The sequence below is a fragment of the Gracilinanus agilis genome, chromosome 2, assembly GCF_016433145.1.
Source record: "Gracilinanus agilis isolate LMUSP501 chromosome 2, AgileGrace, whole genome shotgun sequence".
NCBI classification, from domain to species: domain Eukaryota; kingdom Metazoa; phylum Chordata; class Mammalia; order Didelphimorphia; family Didelphidae; genus Gracilinanus; species Gracilinanus agilis.
This window is the reverse complement of record NC_058131.1, coordinates 224,536,994-224,557,232: the sequence shown is the minus strand read 5'-3', so window position 1 is coordinate 224,557,232 and position 20,239 is coordinate 224,536,994. Positions and strand designations below refer to the sequence as shown.

Here is a 20,239-nt window from a genome sequence, read left to right as displayed (position 1 = left end):
TCTTTTTGTTTTTAAAGGCCTTATGAATTCCCTCCCCCTTCTCCCCTCCCTTTTTTGACCTTCCCACTCCCCTGCTCCCCTTGGTTTATCCCTTCTGACTTTCTCAGTAGGGTTAGATAGAGTTTTTTATCCCAATGGATAATAAACCTACTCTTCCCTCTCCAGGTTGATTACACTAAGAGTAAGGTTTGATTATTACCTCTTAATGCTCTCTTCCTCTCCTTTTTATAATAGTATTTGTCCCCTCTCCCTCCCATGCCCTCTTTGTGTGTAATAGAATATTCTGTTATTCTTATTCACTGAAGTTTCTCTTGGTGTCCCCTGTTATTTACCCCCTCTTTCCCATCCCCCACACCATCTTAGATTATTTAGTGTTCCGCCCTCACCCTGTGAATTATTCTTCTGATTACTATAATAGTGAATATTATAATAGTGAATAGAGTTCACTACAGAGAATTATACATAACATTTCTCTACATAGGAATACATATAATTAGATCTCACTGAGGCCCTTAAAAAGGCAAATTTAAAAATTATAAGTTTTCTTTCTTTTCCCTCTGTATCTTATTTACCTTTTCAGGTTTCTCTCGATTTTTGTGGTTCGATATCAAACTTTCCATTTAGCCCTGGTCTTTTCTGTGCAAATACCTGGAATTCTTCAATTTTGTTGAATGCCCATACTTTCCCTTGGAAATATATAGTCAATTTTGATGGGTAGTTGATCCGTGGTTGCAGGCCCAGCTCTCTTGCCTTTCTGAATATTGTATTCCAAGCCTTACGGTCTTTTAGAGTGGAGGCTGCCAGATCCTGTGTGATCCTGATTGGTGCTCCTTGATATTTGAATTGTCTCTTTCTGGCTTCTTGTAAGATTTTTTCTTTTGTTTGAAAGCTTTTGAATTTGGCAATAATATTTCTAACCGATTTCTTCTCTGGGTCGAATGTGGTGGGTGTTCTATGAATCCTTTCGATGTCTATATTGCCCTCTTGTTGTAGGACTTCAGGGCAATTTTGCTGAATAATTTCTTTTAGTATGGAGTCCAGGTTTCTATTAATTTCTGGTTTTTCTGGAAGGCCAATTATTCTCAAATTGTCTCTTCTAGACCGGTTTTCTTGGTCTGTCACTCTCTCATTGAGATATTTCATGTTTCCTTCTATTTTTTCAGTCTTTTGACTTTGTTTTATTTGTTCTTGTTGTCTTGAGAGATCATTAGCTTCCAGTTGCTCAATTCTAGCCTTTAGGGATTGATTTTCGGCCTTAATCTTCTGGTTTTCGGCCATAATCTTCTGGTATTCGACCATAATCTTCTGGTATTCCTTTTCAATCTGGTCATTTCTGGTGTTCATTTTGCTTATCAGTTCATTTGGTTTCTGAGCCTCACTTTCCAGTTGCAAGATTCTACCTTTTAAACTGTTATTTTCTTGCCAGATCTCTTCCATTTTCCTCAAAATCTCAGTTTTGAACTCTTCCATAGCTTGTGAGGAGTTTTCCTTATTTGAGGAGGGTCTGGATGCTTGTTTGTTCTCCTCCTCTGTTTGCTCGGTTGTCTGGATTTTCTCTGTGTAAAAGCTGTTGAGTGTTAAAGACTTCTTTTTCTTGTTATTATTATTCTTTCTCTTCTGAACTTCCTGTGACTGATTAGCCATCATTAGCCCAGCAGCTTCTCAGATTTATCCTCGCGCTCAGTGTCTGTTCCTGGTCTATTGGTTCCTGTGGTCTGAGTTGTGGTTTTTTCCAAGGTCAAGCCCCCTGGTGGACCCCCTTGCTTGATCCTCTGCAGGAGGTTCCTTTACAAGTCTCAGGGCGCTGCTTCCACAGTCGTATACCCGTCTGCACTGGTTCCCCACTCAAGTTTTCAGAGCTTTAGTTCCTGGCTGTGTCTGCCGCCACCCACGCCTGTGCCCAGCGTCCACTCTCTGCTCCCGCGCTCAGATTTCGCGTGCGTTTTTTGACTTAATGGGGTCCTAAGTCTTGCTGCTCTCAGGAACAGGTCCCGGAGCTGCTGATGACTCGATGGGTGCCCCAAACTTGCTCTATTTCTTTTTAGCTGGGTTCGGAGTTATAGATGAGTGTGGAGGGGGTGAGGGTGGGGCGGTTGCTCAGCCCGCGATTAAGTGAGAGCCCTTTATAGCCTGGAAATGTCTCGATTCCACGTACCTTCCACGCTGTGCCCTGTTGTGGGGTTCCTCCGTTCGTCTGGACTTGTTTTTATGTTCCCTTGAGGAGTTTTGTGTGTTTCAGTCAGGAGAGGTTAAGAGCTGCTTCTTACTCTGCCGCCATCTTAACCCGGAAGTCAGGTGATCCAATTTTTTGATCATGAAAATCCACGAAGATGATATGAATCAAAAATAGCCCTCAGTTCTGTTGGCACCATTTCTCTTTTGCAGTGATAATGGTGGAGTGACTAAAGATCCTAAAACACACATAGACTATTAAGGATCTGTGGTTTAACTGCAGTTTTTCTTAATGTCCAGTCTTTATCCAGTGATCAATGAATTGATATATTGCTGGAACTCAGGGAAAACTTCAAAGTTTTTGATTAGGTTCTTTGTGGAATGTTTACAGAACACATGAATAAGAATCCACAGATGACAAGGAGTTGCAATTAAGGTAAACTGAGGCACAAATTTCTGAGCATGTTCAGTTTATTGGTAAGGCTAACTGTTACCAATAAAAGGCATCTCTCAGTTTCCCGGTAAACCAAAGGACTCAGAATCAGGACAGACAGATCATTTTTACTGACAAAAGGAAGAGCATCAAAAAAAACCTCAAACCCATTGAAGGGAACATTATAGATGAGAAAACATTATAGGCATGAGGAATAATACAATTGGCTGGAAATTGGGAATGAGAGGCAAGCAGCAGTTGCTAAGATAAATGCTCATTATTTGATTCTGGCTGTTAGGACAATTTAGTGATAGTGGACCAGACTACTTTGGATAAACAGACCAGACTCCTGGTGTCCATGTAGATCCTTTAAGTATAGAAGATTTCCTTGTGGCAAAAACAGAACAGTAATTAATAGGAGAACTGAACTTCTAAACTTAATTCAGCATTAATGAATGATTTACAGGAAAGCTGAATTTCCAAACTTAACTCTAAGACAACTGAAACTTATCTTAGGCAATTACAAAAGTATTGGCAGTGATTCTGAATGAAATCAATAACAAAACAGAATCAATTACAAAAATAGACACTTTCAATTTGATTTTTTCAAGACAGAAGGATCATCATAAGCACTTTCAGAGATTTCTCCCATATTAAAGATATATATTTCTCTTAGTGCACTTGAGTTACAAAACCAGAAAATTTTGGCTATAGAGCCCATGCTTTTCATTTTATAGAGCAGAAAACCAAGAGCCAGAGTGATTAAGTGATTTGCCTAGAGTCACATTGCAAGTTAATAAAAGAATTTTCTACTATTTTGCTGTTTTTCTATTTTGTAAAAGCAATATTTTCTGTTATTCTCTTATCCTTATGATATATGAGGATATAAAGAATAGAAAGATGAATACATTTAAGTTTAATAGTTAAGGATATTTAATTAGTAGACAGCACGAAATAGCTTCTAAACTTTTGCATCTCTTCTCTCTTTGGAGCTATGGTTCTTTCAGCCTGACATTCAATCATCAAGTATTTATTAAACTTCAGCTATATACTAGGCTGGTGGCTAGATGCTAGGGATATAGAGAACAAAGTGAAATAGTCTCCACTTTCAAAGAGCTTATGTTTTCTCAGGGTTGACAAGGCCTAGGTGGAAAGAGCACTCACTCTGAATTCAGAGGACCTGGGTTCAAGTCAGTTGTGATGCATATTACCCCTATGTGGTCTTGGTCAAGTCACTTAACTTTCTGGAGTCACAGTTTCCTCATCTGTAAAATGATAGGATTATATGGAAGAGATGGCCCTCTGCGGCCCTTCTAACTCTAGATCTATTATTCCTTAATCCTAAATTTATACAGAATGGTTGAAGTGACTTGGAGGGCAGCTGCTGTGAAATTCAGACAGACTTCGAGTAGAAGGTGATGCTTCAGCTAAGTCTGAAGGAAAGAAGATTTTAAGGCCAGAGTTGAGAATAAAGTGTGTTCTAGGCATGGAGACATTTAGTGAAAAAGCATGAAGACTGGAAATAAAGTATGTATATGAGGCTGTTTTTGACTGGACTGTAACACATGATTAGGAATAAGGTGGCATGAGGTTGGAAAGGCAAGTTGGGGCCAGGTTGTGAAGGGCTTTAAATGTCAAACCAGAAGAATATATATTTTACTGGTTTATCAAATCTGGGAATGATATGGTTAGGATAATCACTTGGGCAGCAGTGTGGATTATAGATCAGAGTGAGGAGATACTTGAGGAAGGAAGACCATTTAGGAAGCTATTGTGATACCTGCAACAATTATGAAGCTGTGAACTAGGATGGTGATTAAGTGGATAAAGAGAAATGGACATATGCAAAAGGCGAAGAATTAGAAATGATGTACAAGATCAGTGAGAATGAGGAGATGAAGATGACTCTTAAGATTGTAAACCTACTTGAAATGGTGCCCTCAGGAAAAATAGGGAAGTTTGGAAGAGGACTGGGCTTTTTTTTTTTTTTTTAAATTCTTTTCTAGAAATGTTGAGTTTGGCTATCCAGTTTGAAATGTCCAATAAGAAGTTGTTCATCTGGACTAGAGGAATGGAGAGAAAGTAGTAGTGGAAATGTAGATAAACACATAGGCATATATACATCTACACTTTATATTTCTATCTCTATCTCCTTTCTAGGAATCATCTGAATAGAGGTAATAATTGAACCACAGGAGCTAATAAGGTTATCAAGTAAGAAAGTATAGCTAGAAGAAATGCATAGCCAAGATTGAGCATCTGGGTACACATAATTATGGGTGGGATATGGAGGATGAGCTACCAAAGGAGACTGAGAAAGGACAATCAGACCAAGAGAGATCAGGGTTACAAAACCCCACAAGGTAGAGAATGTTATGGAGGAGGGGGGAGCTCAGCAATGTCATACATTACAAAGAAATCAAGAAGAATTAGAATTAGATTTATTAGGAGGTCATTAGTTTTTTGGAAAGCAGTTTCAATTGAATGATAAGATTAGAAGCCAGATTATAAAGTGATGTCTCCAGGATCATAGACCCCAACTCTTTTATAAGATTTCCTCCTGCCTATTTCATACTCTGGTCTTCTGGTCACCACTATTATCAATCTCTTTAGTGTAATATTTGGAAGTAATTGTTCATGTTGTGTGGATTGTTTGTGTTCCTTATTTCCCCCAATAGAAATGTTGGCAGGGACTTTTTATTTTTTGCCTGTATCTCTCTAACACTTAGCCAAATGACTGGCACATAAAAAGTGCTTAAATAAATACTTATTACTTGTTGCTTGTTAGAGTTGGAGTATGTGGCTGAGGAAAGTTGTCTATTTCACTGGGTGTCCCTCCTGAGTCCATTATAGAATGAAAAATTTGAACAACTGTTCATTGGGAACAATTGTGAACACATACTGAGTTTTCAACTTAAAAAGGGAAATGTTTCTCAATCTGCAGGCTAAAATGAATAAGTCTGTGCATTTCTTCTTTGCTTTGTAAATTCACAGATGTGCAAAGAGATTTCCAGCAAAAGCTTAGATTGAATCCAAGTTTTCTCAACTGATGTCAAATTCTGGCAGCTTTTCTGTGCCCATAAATGCAATTATGGCTGTACAAATTTGAACTCTGCCATCAAAATTCCAAAAGAATTTATAATTCTCATGGTGATTTCCACTAATGCTTCATGGGGAGAGCCTTGCTTTTGGAATAGTGCTCAATAACTTTAGATACTGAAAGAGTAGCAATGATTTGTTGCTGAGGATTTTTTTCTCTTAAGCAGTATCCCCCTTTTCTAAAAAAATCCATACATTTTTATATGTCTAAGTTAGAATTGAGAGATGGTGCCCTTGTAATCTCCTTGGCACTCCTTATCTGCCTTCTGACATTGAGCGTAAATTATTTGAGTTCTTTACTCCAAAGAATGAGCAGGAAAATCATTCAGCTATCATTTTATTTTTCCTTGCCGCTTCTAATACAGCAGACAGTACTTTCTTTCTCTTTCAGAACTGTATCTGTGAAGGAGAAAATGCACTTTAATTAGCCTTCTGTGCCCCAGAGCAAGGAACTTGAGAGGAAAATTATTATGTCCACCAGTGGGTTGACTGCACATCCCAGAGGAATGGAGGCAGTGGGAATGCTGTCTAGCTCCACTAAGATTTATAGGGTTTGAGTATCTTGTTAATTAAACATTTGGGTTGTTCCAATCTTACAGTTTTCAACACATGAGATTAAATGCTTGTTCCAGAGAAAATGGGAGAGAACTTTGGGAGGATATGAGGATTTAAGTTTTTTAAAAAAATTTAAATACCATTAGCAAGCATGCAAAAGGAAAAGCAGAATTTTGTTCATTTGGAATATGTTTATGTCAGTTCTATTTCTGGTGTGCAAAAAAATTGGGTTTATTTTTGTTTAGTGGCTACCCACTCTAAATTTTTTTAAGCTGCTGCCGTTTTACTTCAAAGTGAGATACTTTAATGTTTGGTTTTGATCCTTGAAAAGTTAAAAATGTCAGCTGTGAGAGACAGTATAGGGTAATGGTAAGATTATAGGAAAAGAGCTGGATTTAATGTCTGCTATGCTTACTCCATCTCTCCCTGTTCAGAAAATCATTTAGTCCCTTTATTTCTTAGTTTCCTCATCTGTAAGATTGTGATAAAAACAATTGACTTTATATGGTTGATATAACTAAAGCTGCTTTAAAGTCTGAAGCACTATTTTAAAATACACTATGAATAATGTTAGAAATGAAAATAAACTGACCATTTAGAAATAGAGATGTAGAGTCTCACAGTTCAAAGAGTTCAAGAATTAATATTCAGATCCTGATTTTGACATTTTGGGATCTGTATAACATTGGTAATTCACTTAATTTCTGTGGGATTCAGTTTTCTTAGCTATAAAATCAAGGGGTTGAGCTTCATGATTCATTTCAGTGCTAAATTCATGCTCCTATCACATTCATAATTATCATAAATTCACAAATTCATAAATATTTAATTATCTACTTCTAATGAAGTAGAAATATTTGGTCTGTTTGGTCTGTTTTCTTAAATGCTTAAAATCTTAAAGTACCATATAAAGGTGAATTCTTATATCTAAGGCAATGAAACTTCTCCTGGTAGCTATTTGTGAGATTCATATTGCAGAAAGGGGTTCAAGCTGCAGAGAGGGATTCAGGCTACAGCAAAGAATTCCATAGGGCCCCCCAGAACTCTTAAGAGAGGGGGCAGTTGAAGGCAGTTGGAGCCCTGGGATAAGAAGGCAGGTCACCTGGCTTGCTGGGTTTTAGTCCTGGGTTGGTCTTGGGTCTTAGGTCTTGAATCTAAGCAGAGCTATTCAGTACCGGACTACCAAGCTACTTTACTTTGGTTAGACATTCAACACCATCACAGTCTACGTTAGTTTAGTTATCTTGATATAGAAGAAGAATATTATAGGGTTAGAGAGCAGATCAGCCTTTCAGGATACCTATCCCCCTTTGAGGGGAGGGCCTGCTTGGACATAACTGTTTGAGGGCTTTCCTCACCTTATCAATCCTTATCCATCTCCCACCCTTCACATTCCCACCTTATCATTAAAGATTTTATCAATTGGGAGCAGTGCCTAGATATATATTTTGGGGATATACTCACAACCTCCTCAAGCTGAGTTCTTCCTATTTGTAGCCCAGAAGTTAATCCTAAACTCTGTGCCTGTGAACTTCAAAGACATCAAGCTTCTCCTATTCTATCCTGTGGGTAAATAATACAGAGAAAGCTATAATCATAAGGAGTTTGCCTTTCTTCACTTACCATCTTGGCCCAGAAGATATCAAATCAACCACCATGTAACTGACTTTCCAACTGCCCAGTGGGAGGGGGGAAGTGAAGGAGCACTTTGACAACATCCTGCCCCTCCCTTCCAGTCAAGCCTGCTTGTGGGTGTGTCCCTCCATTGACCTAAGTATTAGGGAGGTTTGATTGCTACAGACCCCTGTCATCTTACAGCTTCCCAATACAACATTTTACAGTAGATAGTACCATCCATCCCTCTGCCTTAAATTTCTAGGCTTTTAGTCCTCTAGACACTCAGACTTGTGACCAGGCATGAGAAGAGCCCATTCCCATCCTCCTCAATGACTACCAGAAAACATGCATGAGACCCTAATTCTTGGATCTTCTCAAGTAATTCTTTCCCCCTCAGATTTCTAGACCTCAGTGTGAGAGAGAATTCTTTCTGTTTACTCAAACTAATGATCTTCACATGGAGATGTACATTGCATGTAACCTTTTCTCTCCATATTTTAGTATAGGTCATACAGACATATTCCAATATTGTTATTTAGTTTCACAAAAGCATCATAATGTTTGTTAAGACAACAATATTGGACAGTGAGTTCTCTAGAAACAAGGTTAAAAAATTGGGGAAACATTAATTACTTAAGTTAATGAACTAGAAATTTTGGCTAATAAGTACCCTTTATTTCTATAACATAATAGATAACTCGACTTTTACTGCCCACAAATCAATTAATTAATAATGAACAAGCATTTTCTCTGTGGCATGAATTATTCTAGGTATCAGGGTTCAAGACAAAAACTAAAGCCATTTCCCAAACCCCACATTTTTTAGGGGAGACCACATTTGCATGTATTAAATATAACAAAATATATAAAAATCTTTTTTTTTTTAATTTGGAGGAGGAGGAGACACTAGCAGGTAGAGGAATTGGAAAAGCTATTTATGTATGAGATAGCATTTAAGTTGAATTTTGAAAGAAACTTGTGATTTCAGGAGACTGAGAGGATGAGACAGTATACTCTAGGCATAAGGAGCAGCCTGGGTAGCCTTTGCAAAGATGTAGACAAGGCACAGGGAGTACTCTCTGTGAGGAATATCAATAAGGAGAGTTGGTTGAGGGATAGCCAGTTAGCACAGTAGAAAGAGTGCCAGGCTTGGAGTCAGGAGGATCTGTGTTCAAATGTGTACTCAAACACTTCCTACCTATAACCCTGATTGCCTAGCCCTTGGTTTCCTTGTGTCTTAGAATTGATACTAAGACAGAAGGCAAGGGTTTAAAAAAAAGAAAAAAAAAAAAGAATTTGGTTGGACTTTAGAGTGCCAATAGGTGAGAATGGAGGGTGGTTATGATTACTCTTAAGTGTCTACCTTTTTATGTTTCTCTTGAATCTTCTTTTTGAATGTCACATTTCCCATTTGGTTCACGTCTTTTCATCAGAAATGCTTAAAAGTCTTTTATTCATTAAATATCCATTTTTTCTTCTGAAAGATTATACTCAGTTTTGCTGAATAGGTTATTCTTGGTGGTAATTGTAGCTCGTTTGTCTTTTGGAATATCATTCCAAGCTCTCTAATCCTTTAATGTGGAAACCACTAAATCTTGTACGATTTTGACTGTGGCTCCACAATATTTGAATTGTTTCTTTTTGACTGCTTGTAATATTTTCTCCTTGACTTGGGAATTCTGAAATTTGGCTGTAACATTCCTGGGAGTTTCCTTTTTGAGATTTATTTCAGGAAGTGATCAGTGGATTCCTTTAATTTCTGTTTTACCCTCTGGATCTAAGAAATAAGGACAGTTTTCTTGGATAATTTCTTGAGAGATGATGTCTAGGCTCATTCTTTGATCATAGCTTTCAGGTAGTTCAGTAATTCTTAAGTTATTTCTCCTTAATCTATTTTCCAGGTCAGTTCTTTCAGTGACATATTTCACATCTTTTTTTTTAATTTTTGACTTTTTTACATTTCTTTTGACTTTAATGTCATTTTATTTTATTTCTTTTGACTTTATTGTTTCTTGATGGCTTATAAAAGACATTAGCTATCACTTGCCTAATTCTCATTTTTAAGGAATTATTTTCTTCAATGAGATTTTGTACTCCCCCTTTCCCCCATTTGTCTAATTCTGTTTTTTGGAGAGTTCTTTTCTTAAGTAAATTTTTGTGCCTCTTTTACCATTGGGCCAATTCTGTTTTATTTAGGTGTTATTTTCTGTGTGTGTGTGTGTGTGTGTGTGTGTGTGTGTGTGTGTGTGCGTGTGTGTGCGCGCGCGTGTGCACATGTGCTTTTACTAAGCTATTAATTTTCTTTTCATAATTTTCTTATATTTCTTTTCTAATTTTTTCTCTGCTACTCATTTCTTTAATTCTTTTAGGAATTCTTGTTGGGCTTGGGTCCAATTAGCATTTTTCTTTGAGGCTTTGGTTGTAGCTGTTTTCCTTATTGTTGTCTTCTAAGTTTATGTCTTGCTCTTCTTTGATACCATAGTATATTTTTATGGTCAGTTTCTTTTTTTGTTGTTTACTCATTTTTCTAGCCTATTTCTTGACTTTGAGCTGTATGTTCAAGTTGGGTCATGTTCACCTGGGGGTATGGGAGGCATTGTCCCAAGTTTCAGCTTTTTCATTATGCAGCTTTCAAAACTAGTTCTTGGGGTTGGCAAGTTTTTGGTGATTCCAAGATGGTGTTATCCAATGAATAGTGTAGTTATTGCACTCCTAGTCTTTACTAAGGAAGTTCCCCAGTGCCTCCAGCCACAAGTTCTAGTATTCATCATGACCCTGGAAGTGTGACCAGGTCTTGCAGCCACAAGTGCTAGTGCTCCTCTCGACCCTGGAATTGTGACTAGTGCCCCTGTTCCCTAGTCACTGAGCACCAGCTCTCCTCTGTACCTTGGAACTATGACTTAGAACTGCTTATGGGCAACAGAGTTGCCAAACAGTGCCTGGTCCTATATCCATTGGCAGCACAGGGTTCCCTGTAGTCTCTTTCAGACCAGTTCTCTAACTCCCTTTCCCCTCTCTGGGCTAAGAGCTCCTGAAAGTGCTGCTGTTGCTGCTGTTCCTATTGGGGTTGTCTTTAGAGTTACAGCTGGGGCTGCTGTCCTGGCACTCTACATGTATCTACCATGGAGTCACAGAGGTCTCCTACTGACCTCTTAAGTTGACTTAGATTAGAAAAATGTTTCGCCTGGGCCATTTGTTGAGGGGTTATTTTAAAGTGCCTTGAAGGGGAATGTTGAAAGAGCTCAGCAGGGTTGCAGGTATTTCATAGTTTTTGTGGAATAGATACAAAGATGTTGGTTACATGACAGGATAGTTACTTGGATTTGGACCTGGATTTGGTGCTGTAATCAGAGTAGTCTTTAACAGTTTGATTTCATCTTGGCAGAAAATCTTCAGGAATCTGTGCTATTTGAAAATAAATTTTTTTGGGGGGTGACATAGATAAAGGGATAAATCTCATGCTTATTGAATTTTCAATTACTACAAAGCTAGGAGGGATAGCCTCTCTACCATGTGCTAAAGTCAGATACAAAAAGATCTTGACAGCTTGGTGAATTGGGCTGAATCTAATAAGATAAAACTCAAAAGAGATAAAAATAATCTTGCACTTAGATTAAAAGAAAACAGTCTGACAAGTACAAGATGGAGGAGCTTGGTTAGATAACAATTTGTCTAAAAAGTTTCTCTGAGTTAGCGTACTACAAGCTCAAAATAAGTTAGCTGTGGGATGATATGATGGCCCAAACAGCTCCTGTGAGCCTGGGCCGCCATCCAAGAGGCATCACTTTTAGGAATAAGGAAGATGTTGTCCAATCACCCTGCCTGTTAGACCACTTTGGAAGTATTTTTGTTCAGTCCTAGGTGCGACAATTCAAGACTTCACTATTTCTCTCTCTCTCTCTCTCTCTCTCTCTCTCTCTCTCTCTCTCTCTCTCTCACACACACACACACACACACACACACACACACACACACACACACATCAATTACCCTCAAATGGGCTTACCCTGCCTGCCAAAACCGTTTTCCTGGGCTGTGGCCCCTTTGCAGTATTATAGCTTCTTGGAGGTAAGAGCTAGGTGGCAGGGGGACACTGAAGGAAGAAAGCAGCTGAGAACAAAAACCTCTGCAAGCCCTGAGCCCCGGGGACTAGTCTTCCTTGTAGCCCCCATACACCCTGCATACACACACGCATGTGGAATGTTTTTACCTTGATGGGATGACTTGGGACCCGGTGGGGTCCTCCCAGTAGTCAGGTATTTTAGGTAATGTTTGAGCGAGTAGGACAAAACCAGCAGTGGTGGTTTTAAGTTGAAAAGAGGCAAATTAGGTTTGTCATAAGCAACACTTCTTCACAGTTAACCCAGGGTTATCTCAGTAGTGAGTGAGTTTTACCTCCATGAAGGTCTTTCCTCTGAAGCTCGCTGGGCCACTGCTTGGGGATTCCTTTTTGAGCTTGCACTGGATCCGCAAGCTACCAAAGCACTATCTGATTTTCAGTGCTCTAATGACCTTTGGTTTCAAGTTCATAATGTTTCTGCTTTCAATTCTAAGGATAGTTTGAGAAACTACCTCAGGTACTGTTTCCCTTCAGGAAAGATGACTCATTTCTTTTAGTAGGCATTGCTTTTGTTCCTTCCATGATAATTTCACATAAGCAGTAATATTCACGAGTAAGATTTACCACCATCTTTTCTAATAGATTAATTCTCCTTGATGTTTCTCTTTATATCTCTTTGTTGCATTTCTTCCACGTACTCTTGTAGTCTTTGTTGTCAGGGCATTCTTTTCTCTGAGGCTTTACTTGGACATATTGAGGCATTACTCTCTTCTAGTTTAGTGCCTTAAACTTAAAAAAAATATTTTTTTAACTCATATCGTCCATCTTAGAATCAATACAGGCAGAACAGCAGTAAGAATTAGGCAATAGGGGTTAAATGACTGACCCAAGGTCACATATCCAGGAAGTGTCTTGGGCCAGATTTGAATCCAGGACTTCCCATCTCTAGGCCGGGCTCTTAATCCACTGAGCCACCCAGTTGCAACTCTACCAAAGTCCAAGATATTTCTTTGTTGTGCATGTCTTTTTTCTTTCTTTCTGTTTATTCATGTCTTTAGCCTCAGTTTCTAGATTGTAGGCCTGGGCTTGTGGATTAAACTATACTAAGTGGAGTGAGTAGGTACCACTAGATTCTCAGCTTGGTGGCTAAGATTAGGCCCCACCTTCAAGAATCATTCGACCTTTTCTTCTGCCTCCAATGGTGACCCTGGTTGGGATGCTGTTTTAACTTTGTCTCCTGCTGTTGATGAGGCCCTTGGTTTGCCACTGTTGGTTTCTGGTCTGCTTTTATCTTTTGCCATGGATGGACATAGAGATTCTCAGTCACTGTGCACTGGGTTTGGTGGTCTGTTTCCTGCTGAGGATTGGGCCCCTGGGTGATCCCACCCTGGAGACTCTGGAGTAGATTGGGCTGCTTTTTCGCATCTGCATGCCAATCTGGCTCTGCCTCTTGCTACAAAAGAGGATGGGATCTTTGGTGTTTTTTTTTTTTTTTGTGCTGGGCATGCTTCTCTTCCCCATTCTTGTTGTGGGATTGGGCTAACTCACTTCCCTGTCCACCTACCCCAACTTGTCTTTCCTCTGAAAATTCCACAGAATTCTGGCAGTCCTTTTGTGTAGTTCTGGCCTGAATGGAGGAGTCTATAGCTAATTCTGTTTAGTTTTATCATTGTTCCAACTGGTGAATTTTTAAAGCTTTACTGTGGTGTTTGTGGGAGATCTGGAGATCCTAACATATTGCCAGCTTCTTGCTCATAGGTCATTGTAGTCAAATTAATGCTTGTAGATAGTCTAAAGTCAGGGAAATGATTGGTACCCTCAACTCCCTTTCTTTTCTGTTTTTATTTTTGGCTATTTTTCTAGCTGTAACGCTGGAAATTATAGGGGACCATGCAGGCCCAAAGACCATTTTGTATTCGTTCTGTTCCATGGGTCATCATAGTCAGAGAATTAATCACCTAGTGGCCATTCTTCTTGTGATATACAATATCATTTTCTTTAGGTAAACTTGTCTTTAGGCACAGCATAGTCTACTCCCAAGTCAATATCCTTTTTTTATTTTATATTTTTCCATATTTACATGATTCATTTTCTTTCCCTCCCTTCTTCTCTCCCTCCTCCCGGATCCAATAAGCCCTTCCACTGGGTTATATAAATATTATCACTTAAACCTATTTCATTATTATTCATTTTTGCAAAGAACAGTCTTTTAAAACCAAACACCCAAATCATATACCCATATAAACAAATGATAAGTCAGTTGTTTTTCTTCTGTGTTTCTACTCTCACAGTTCTTTCTCTTGATGTGGATAGTATTCTTTTTCATAAATCCCTTGGAGTTGTCTTGTAGTAGCAAAGTCCATTACATTGTATTGTTCCATAGTGTTTTACTTTCTGTGTATAATGTTCTCTTGGTTCTGCTTTTTTCACTCTGAATCAATTCCTGGAGTTTCTTTCAGTTCATATAGAAATCCTCCTCATTATCATTCCTTACAGCACAGTAGTATTCCATCACCATCATATACCACAATTTCTTCAGCCATTCCCCCAGTCAAGGGACAACCCCTCATTTTCCAATTTTTTGCCACTGCAAAGCACGTGGCTATGAATATTTTTGTACAAACATTTTTTCATTTTTATCTCTTTAGGATATAAACCTAGTAGTGGCATTGCTGGATCAAAGGGTATGCATTCTTTTAAAGCCCTTTGTGCATAATTCCAAATTGCCTTCCAGAATGGTTGGATCAATTCACAACTCTACCAATGCATTAGTGATCCAATTTTGCCACAATACCTCCAACATTTATTATTTTCCTGTAGTGTCTTATCAGCCAATCTGCTAGGTGTGAAGTGGTACCTAAATGTTGCTTTGATTTTCATTTCTCTAATTATGAGAGATTTCGACTACTTTTTCATGTGCTTATTGATAATTTTGATTTATCTGAAAATTGTCTATTCATGTCCCTTGACTATTTGTCAATTAGGGAATGGCTGAGCCACTGTCCTTTGAGAGCCCAGGATCATATCTACTCCATGATGAGTCCCTAGAATAAGATTTTTATGGGGGGCATGTACACAAATTAGTAAAATATACATGGTTGAAGGTGAAAATGGAAGAAAGAAGAGATATGCACTAGCTGCTCTAGGAAATTTTGAGGAAGGAGATAGTACTTTAAACAAGAGAAGATGGAGAGCAAAAGCTGAGGAGTTATTATATGAGCTAAGTCTTTATTGGAGAAAAAAAGAATTTTAACCAGCAGACATGCAGCTTGAGAGCAAAATGATTAAGAATTCAAGGGGGAAAGATAATATTTTGGTGAAGTAAATCACTATAGGATTAGGACCTTTGAAGGGAAATAACTGAAGACAGGAGGAAGTGATAGACAGGGACCAGGAGGGAACTTGGGAACAACTTAAAAATTAGGGCTATGAACAGATTCAGAAAGAGAGCAACAGTGAGAGCAGCCTGCTTTCCAGTAGAATAAAAAGCTTCTTGAAGGCTGGAACTATTTTTTAGTTTGTCTTGGTATTCCCAGTGCCTAACAAAGTGCCCTGCACATAATGGGTGCATATTGGATTGGGAAAGGTAATGAGAAGAGAGATTGTAGTTAGGCAGGATAGACATTTTACTTGATGGCTTAAGGGGTTCCCCTATTGTGTTTGAGGTAGGACAGAAATGAAGGTTTTAGAGCACTGAGGTTATTGCCCAGGGAAGCCAGAATGTTGGAAGAGTCATTAGTGGGACTACTGACCCCATGAGAGATGTTGGCCAGCTCTTAAGGAAGAACACTGTGAGGCAGATGCTGAATTCATTGTGGAAGTAGGGAGAGTGACTTGTAGATGGGTGAGAAATAGCAGAAAGAAATCTTTTTGGGCTAATATAATCAGAGGTATGAACTTCATGAACAGAGGTTACTAACTGATAGTAACAGAAAGAGAGAGTGTAGAAGTAGCTGTGGGGAATAAGGTATAAATAGAATACTCCTGGTCTTGAGTGCAGGAGGGTATGAGAGATTTTTTATTTTTTATGAAATAATTCAGTGGTTTATTTATTGTAGTATTATAACCATATATTTGAAACTAGAAATGATTCTCTATTCTTTTCTCATTCCTCCAACCTTTCCACCAGTTAAGAATATTGGAGAGATCTATGCAATCTTTTTTATTTAGTTTCTATGAAGGAAAGCCAAAAAACCTTCAAAATATTTTGAGCAAAATGGTTTAAAAGTCTGGTTATGTCTTAATTTGTTCTGAACATATTTGATCGAAGGACCGAAAGGCTTCTTGGATGATAAAAGAGTGACGTAATAATCAGTGTTGTCTCATGCTGAAATTGTACATAATATTTAGGGGAAAGGTGGTATATGAATTTAATTAAATATGATATAGGCAGCCTCCTTTTACCCATCAACTCAAACATCACTTAAGTTTGGGTATTTATCTTGGTCAGGTACTTATCTCTCTCATCCAGGTTCTGGAATTCCTCTTTCTGTTCTTTGATCTGAGTAGAACCTTAAACTGTCCTCTTAACATTGTCTCTCTGAAAAGCTGTTTCTTCACACTCATTTTTTATGAGTTTTTAGCAAATAAAAATTCTTTCTTTGTTCGGCCACCAGACTGTTCACATACAAAATGATCATCGCTTTATAATCTTTATGAGATGATTTAAACCTTCAATTTATGCAAAAGTTTCATTTTCTGTCTTTGGACACCAAACTTGAAAATTGTTTCTTTACTCATGGATTTTTAGCAATTTTTATTAAACAAAAGTATACTTTCCCACTTTCAGCTTTGAAACTGTTCACCTATGAAAGTTTTACCGTACATTTTTCCAAGATGATTTATTTCTTTATATTTACATAAAAATACTTTTTCTGCTCCTTTCAGCAGAATCTTGCAAAGAACAACAATTAGGTACTAGATTTTGTACATATGCTGGGAGAGGATTTAAATAATTAAAAGCACTTCTGTGAACCAGTGGAAGTACACACATATACATATATATATAGAGAGGCTTGGTAATGGAGCAGATAGCAAACCTATGATAAATCTGAGGTTGAAAAATGTTTGAAATCATAGAATTAGAGTTGGAAGTGACTGCTGAGACCCATTAGTTCTGTTCATTCCTGAACCCTTTTAATAATGACTCAGTGTCTTAAAGGGCATAGTGAACAGAGCATTGGGCTTAAAATAAGGAGAAAACAGGATTTTAGTCTTTTCTCTGCTTTTCTCTACTTGTATGACTTTAGACAAGTTTTCTCACTTCTCTGGCGATTATCTTCACCTAATATGTGAGTGTTAGATTAGAAAATCTAGTGGTCTTTTGTTATTCATTTGTTCAACTGTGTTCTACTCTTCTGTGACCATATATGGGATTTTCTTGGCAAAGATCCTAGAGTGTTTTGCCATTTCCTTCTCTAGTGAATTAGGGGAAATGGAAGTTAATTGACTTGCCTGGGATCACACAACTAGTGATTGCTTCAAAGGCCTTTCCAGCTTTACATCTATGATCCTATAATATTCAGTATTCTAATGGAATTATTATGTTCTCCCCAGCAAAGCAGATATAATCCATCCATAGCTGCCCCTTTCTTGTTCATGTGCTCTCCCAAGTTTGAGCAGGTTGGTCCACCTGGGGACTTCTTACTGTCTTTTGACATTGTAAGGATACATGGAACATGCTGACTGTCTAAAGCAGGGGTTGGCAACCTTTTTGGCGATGAGAGCCATAAATGCCACATTTTTAAAAATGTAATTTTGTGAGAGCCGTACAGTGCTCACAGTGCGCGCTCCTGTCACAGTGCGCGCTCTTGTAACAGCGCCTGAAAAAAAATTGACTTTATGGCTCCTGCAGAAAGAGCCATATCTGGCCCTCAAAAGAGCCAGATATGGCTCGAGAGCCATACGTTGCTGACCCGTGGTCTAAAAGTTATCTTTTTTTCCTTGCCCCATGACTAGCTTATTTATCTGCTTTTTTCACTTGTACATTTCTTTGTCAACATCTTCTACTTAGTCTTTGCAAATTCCATTTTTTTTTTTTTTTTGATGAGGGAGGTGAGTCACAATTTCCTCAAACCCACCAGGCACTTATTTCTTGCTCTTTGGATGACTTTAATTCACCAGAATTTAATCTTGACAGACTTGTAGCCATGCAGCAAATTAAACCAATTACACCTTGCAAAAGGTTGTGACTCATGCAGAGAAGATCATGGTAATTCAGAGGAAAGATCTGTAGGAATTTGGAGGTGAAAAGAATGCATGTAAATTTTCCAGTATCCTTGTGACAAGCTCTCTTGTGATCTTGGTGATGTTGTTCTGTATTTGTAAAAAAGGGTTGCTAATACAATTTTGGTAACAGATTATGGGAAGACTTATAGCTGTAGTTGCTGTTTGGAAAATTGGTCACTGCCTTAGGGCATCATGGAGATGAGGTCTTTTTCAAAGAAGGTTGTGTTAGTACCACACTGTCCTGATTGCTGGTATAATTTGTGTTATTTAAAATTACTGGGGTTCTATTTGGAAGTATTGAGCCTCAAGATATGTAGTGTTTGACAAACTTCCTGTAGACATGTAGGGGACTTTGGAACTACATTTCCTGTGGTCCAACGGGTTTCCTGTTTTGGATGACACCTTCAAGGTAAAGGACGTCTTTAAATATTGGGAAGTCGCTTTGAACTTCCTCTTTGCTACCTGAGCAGGCGCTTTGATAGGAAGCAGCCAAAGGGAATAGGAGGTATGGACTGGCAGGCATTTTGAATATATCTTAGCCAGGTGTGTGGTCAATTTATTCTATCAACATGGCTTTAATTAAAATATTAATTTCCCTCATAATATCAGCTTTCATCATTTTTAAAAATAACAAATTTCATGATATTCCTTGGCCATGTGTTATTCTAGACTAGGTTACATGTGAGTCCTCTGCCCATCCACCACCCATTTGTTCCCCTCAATAAATATATGGTAATTGTGCTAATGAAAGCCTTAATTCATGAGTTATTTAATCTTTAATTGGTCATTGAGATTTTATGTTATTCCAGAAAGCACTACATTTTGGAAATGCAATTTAGAATTGATTTTCATTAACAGATATGAAAATAGACACTCTTTAGGTGTCTTGAATATGCCTTTGGGGAACTTGATTTTTGTGATTAAAAAAACCATTTTTTCCTAGTCTGGTTTTTATTTGTAGTTTTGTTAAGTTGCTTTTAAAATTTAAAGTCACATGTTTATTAGAACAGGCATCCTGTGTACAAGTAACTAAATTGGCACACTGTTTATTCTATTTGCAGGCTCTTGCAGACAAGTTTGAGGATAAGAATACTTCCGTATTGGAACGTCTGAAGATTTTCTATTGCTGCCAGGTGCCAACACGCTGGGCTATACAGGTTAATTTCTACCTGACTTTTTTTTTTTTTTTTGGACATTATTTTAAAAGATTTCTTAAATTGCACTAGAAATCACTGGTCTCACATGCTATGGATTATTCATTAGAGCTACTAGTTAGAATTGACCATGTTTGAATTTTTTAAAATTTTAATAAAAACATTTGGACATCTAATCTGAAGGAGATATAACAGTTACTTACAACTAATGTTTTGTTTAAAATCACAGAGGCAATAGAATCTTAGTGAAATAAGAGTTTTAAAAAATCATACAATTCTTATCTTAGTCCTGGAAATTATATGGCTATTTTTGTGCAAGCTCTTATTTTCCAAGAAAAATTCATATTTTTAAGGCTTATGGGCTTCTGCTGATGTAGTCACATTTCAGCTGTACTATTCCCAAGGTATCAGAAAGGTTTTTTTTTTTTTTTTTTTTTTTTTAAGAAAGAGAAGTTTTATTTTAAAATCACAGCATATTAAGTTTATGTAATCATTTAGGCAAATGAGCATGAGGGATAACTAGGAAAAAAAGAGATTGGTACTTTTGTACATGGTCCTTGTAGCTGGGTTCAATAGAAAGATAATCCTGGATGCCATATGTACGAGTGTATGAATGCCTGATACAATTCGAGAAACTCTGAATGAGGGTGGCAGTCCCTAGTTCCCACTTCCCATGTTTTTTCCAGTGATACAGGTATGCTGACTTAATGTCATGGAATGATGGAGTTGAAATGGATTTTTCTGATTGTTAGTCCAGCCCCCTCAAATTTCCCTGAGAAATATAGGGCCTTTTGAGATAAGTTGATTTTTCCAAGAGTACATAACTAATAAAGAAGCTAAGATTGGAACTTCATTTTCTCCTTCCTTCCTTCCTTCCTTCCTTCCTTCCTTCCTTCCTTCCTTCCTTCCTTCCTTCCTTCC

General features: G+C 37.9%; 1 protein-coding gene across 1 annotated transcript in view; it reads left to right on the top strand.

Annotated features, from left to right (window-relative positions):
* The window catches only part of TTC27 (tetratricopeptide repeat domain 27), a 244,492-nt gene that overhangs the window by 125,085 nt on the left and 99,168 nt on the right, over positions 1–20,239 (top strand). Inside the window, exon 11 of the mRNA XM_044663689.1 lies at positions 19,226–19,321. Coding sequence (XP_044519624.1) covers positions 19,226–19,321 — 96 coding nt within the window. The remainder of the gene's footprint in view (positions 1–19,225; positions 19,322–20,239) is intronic.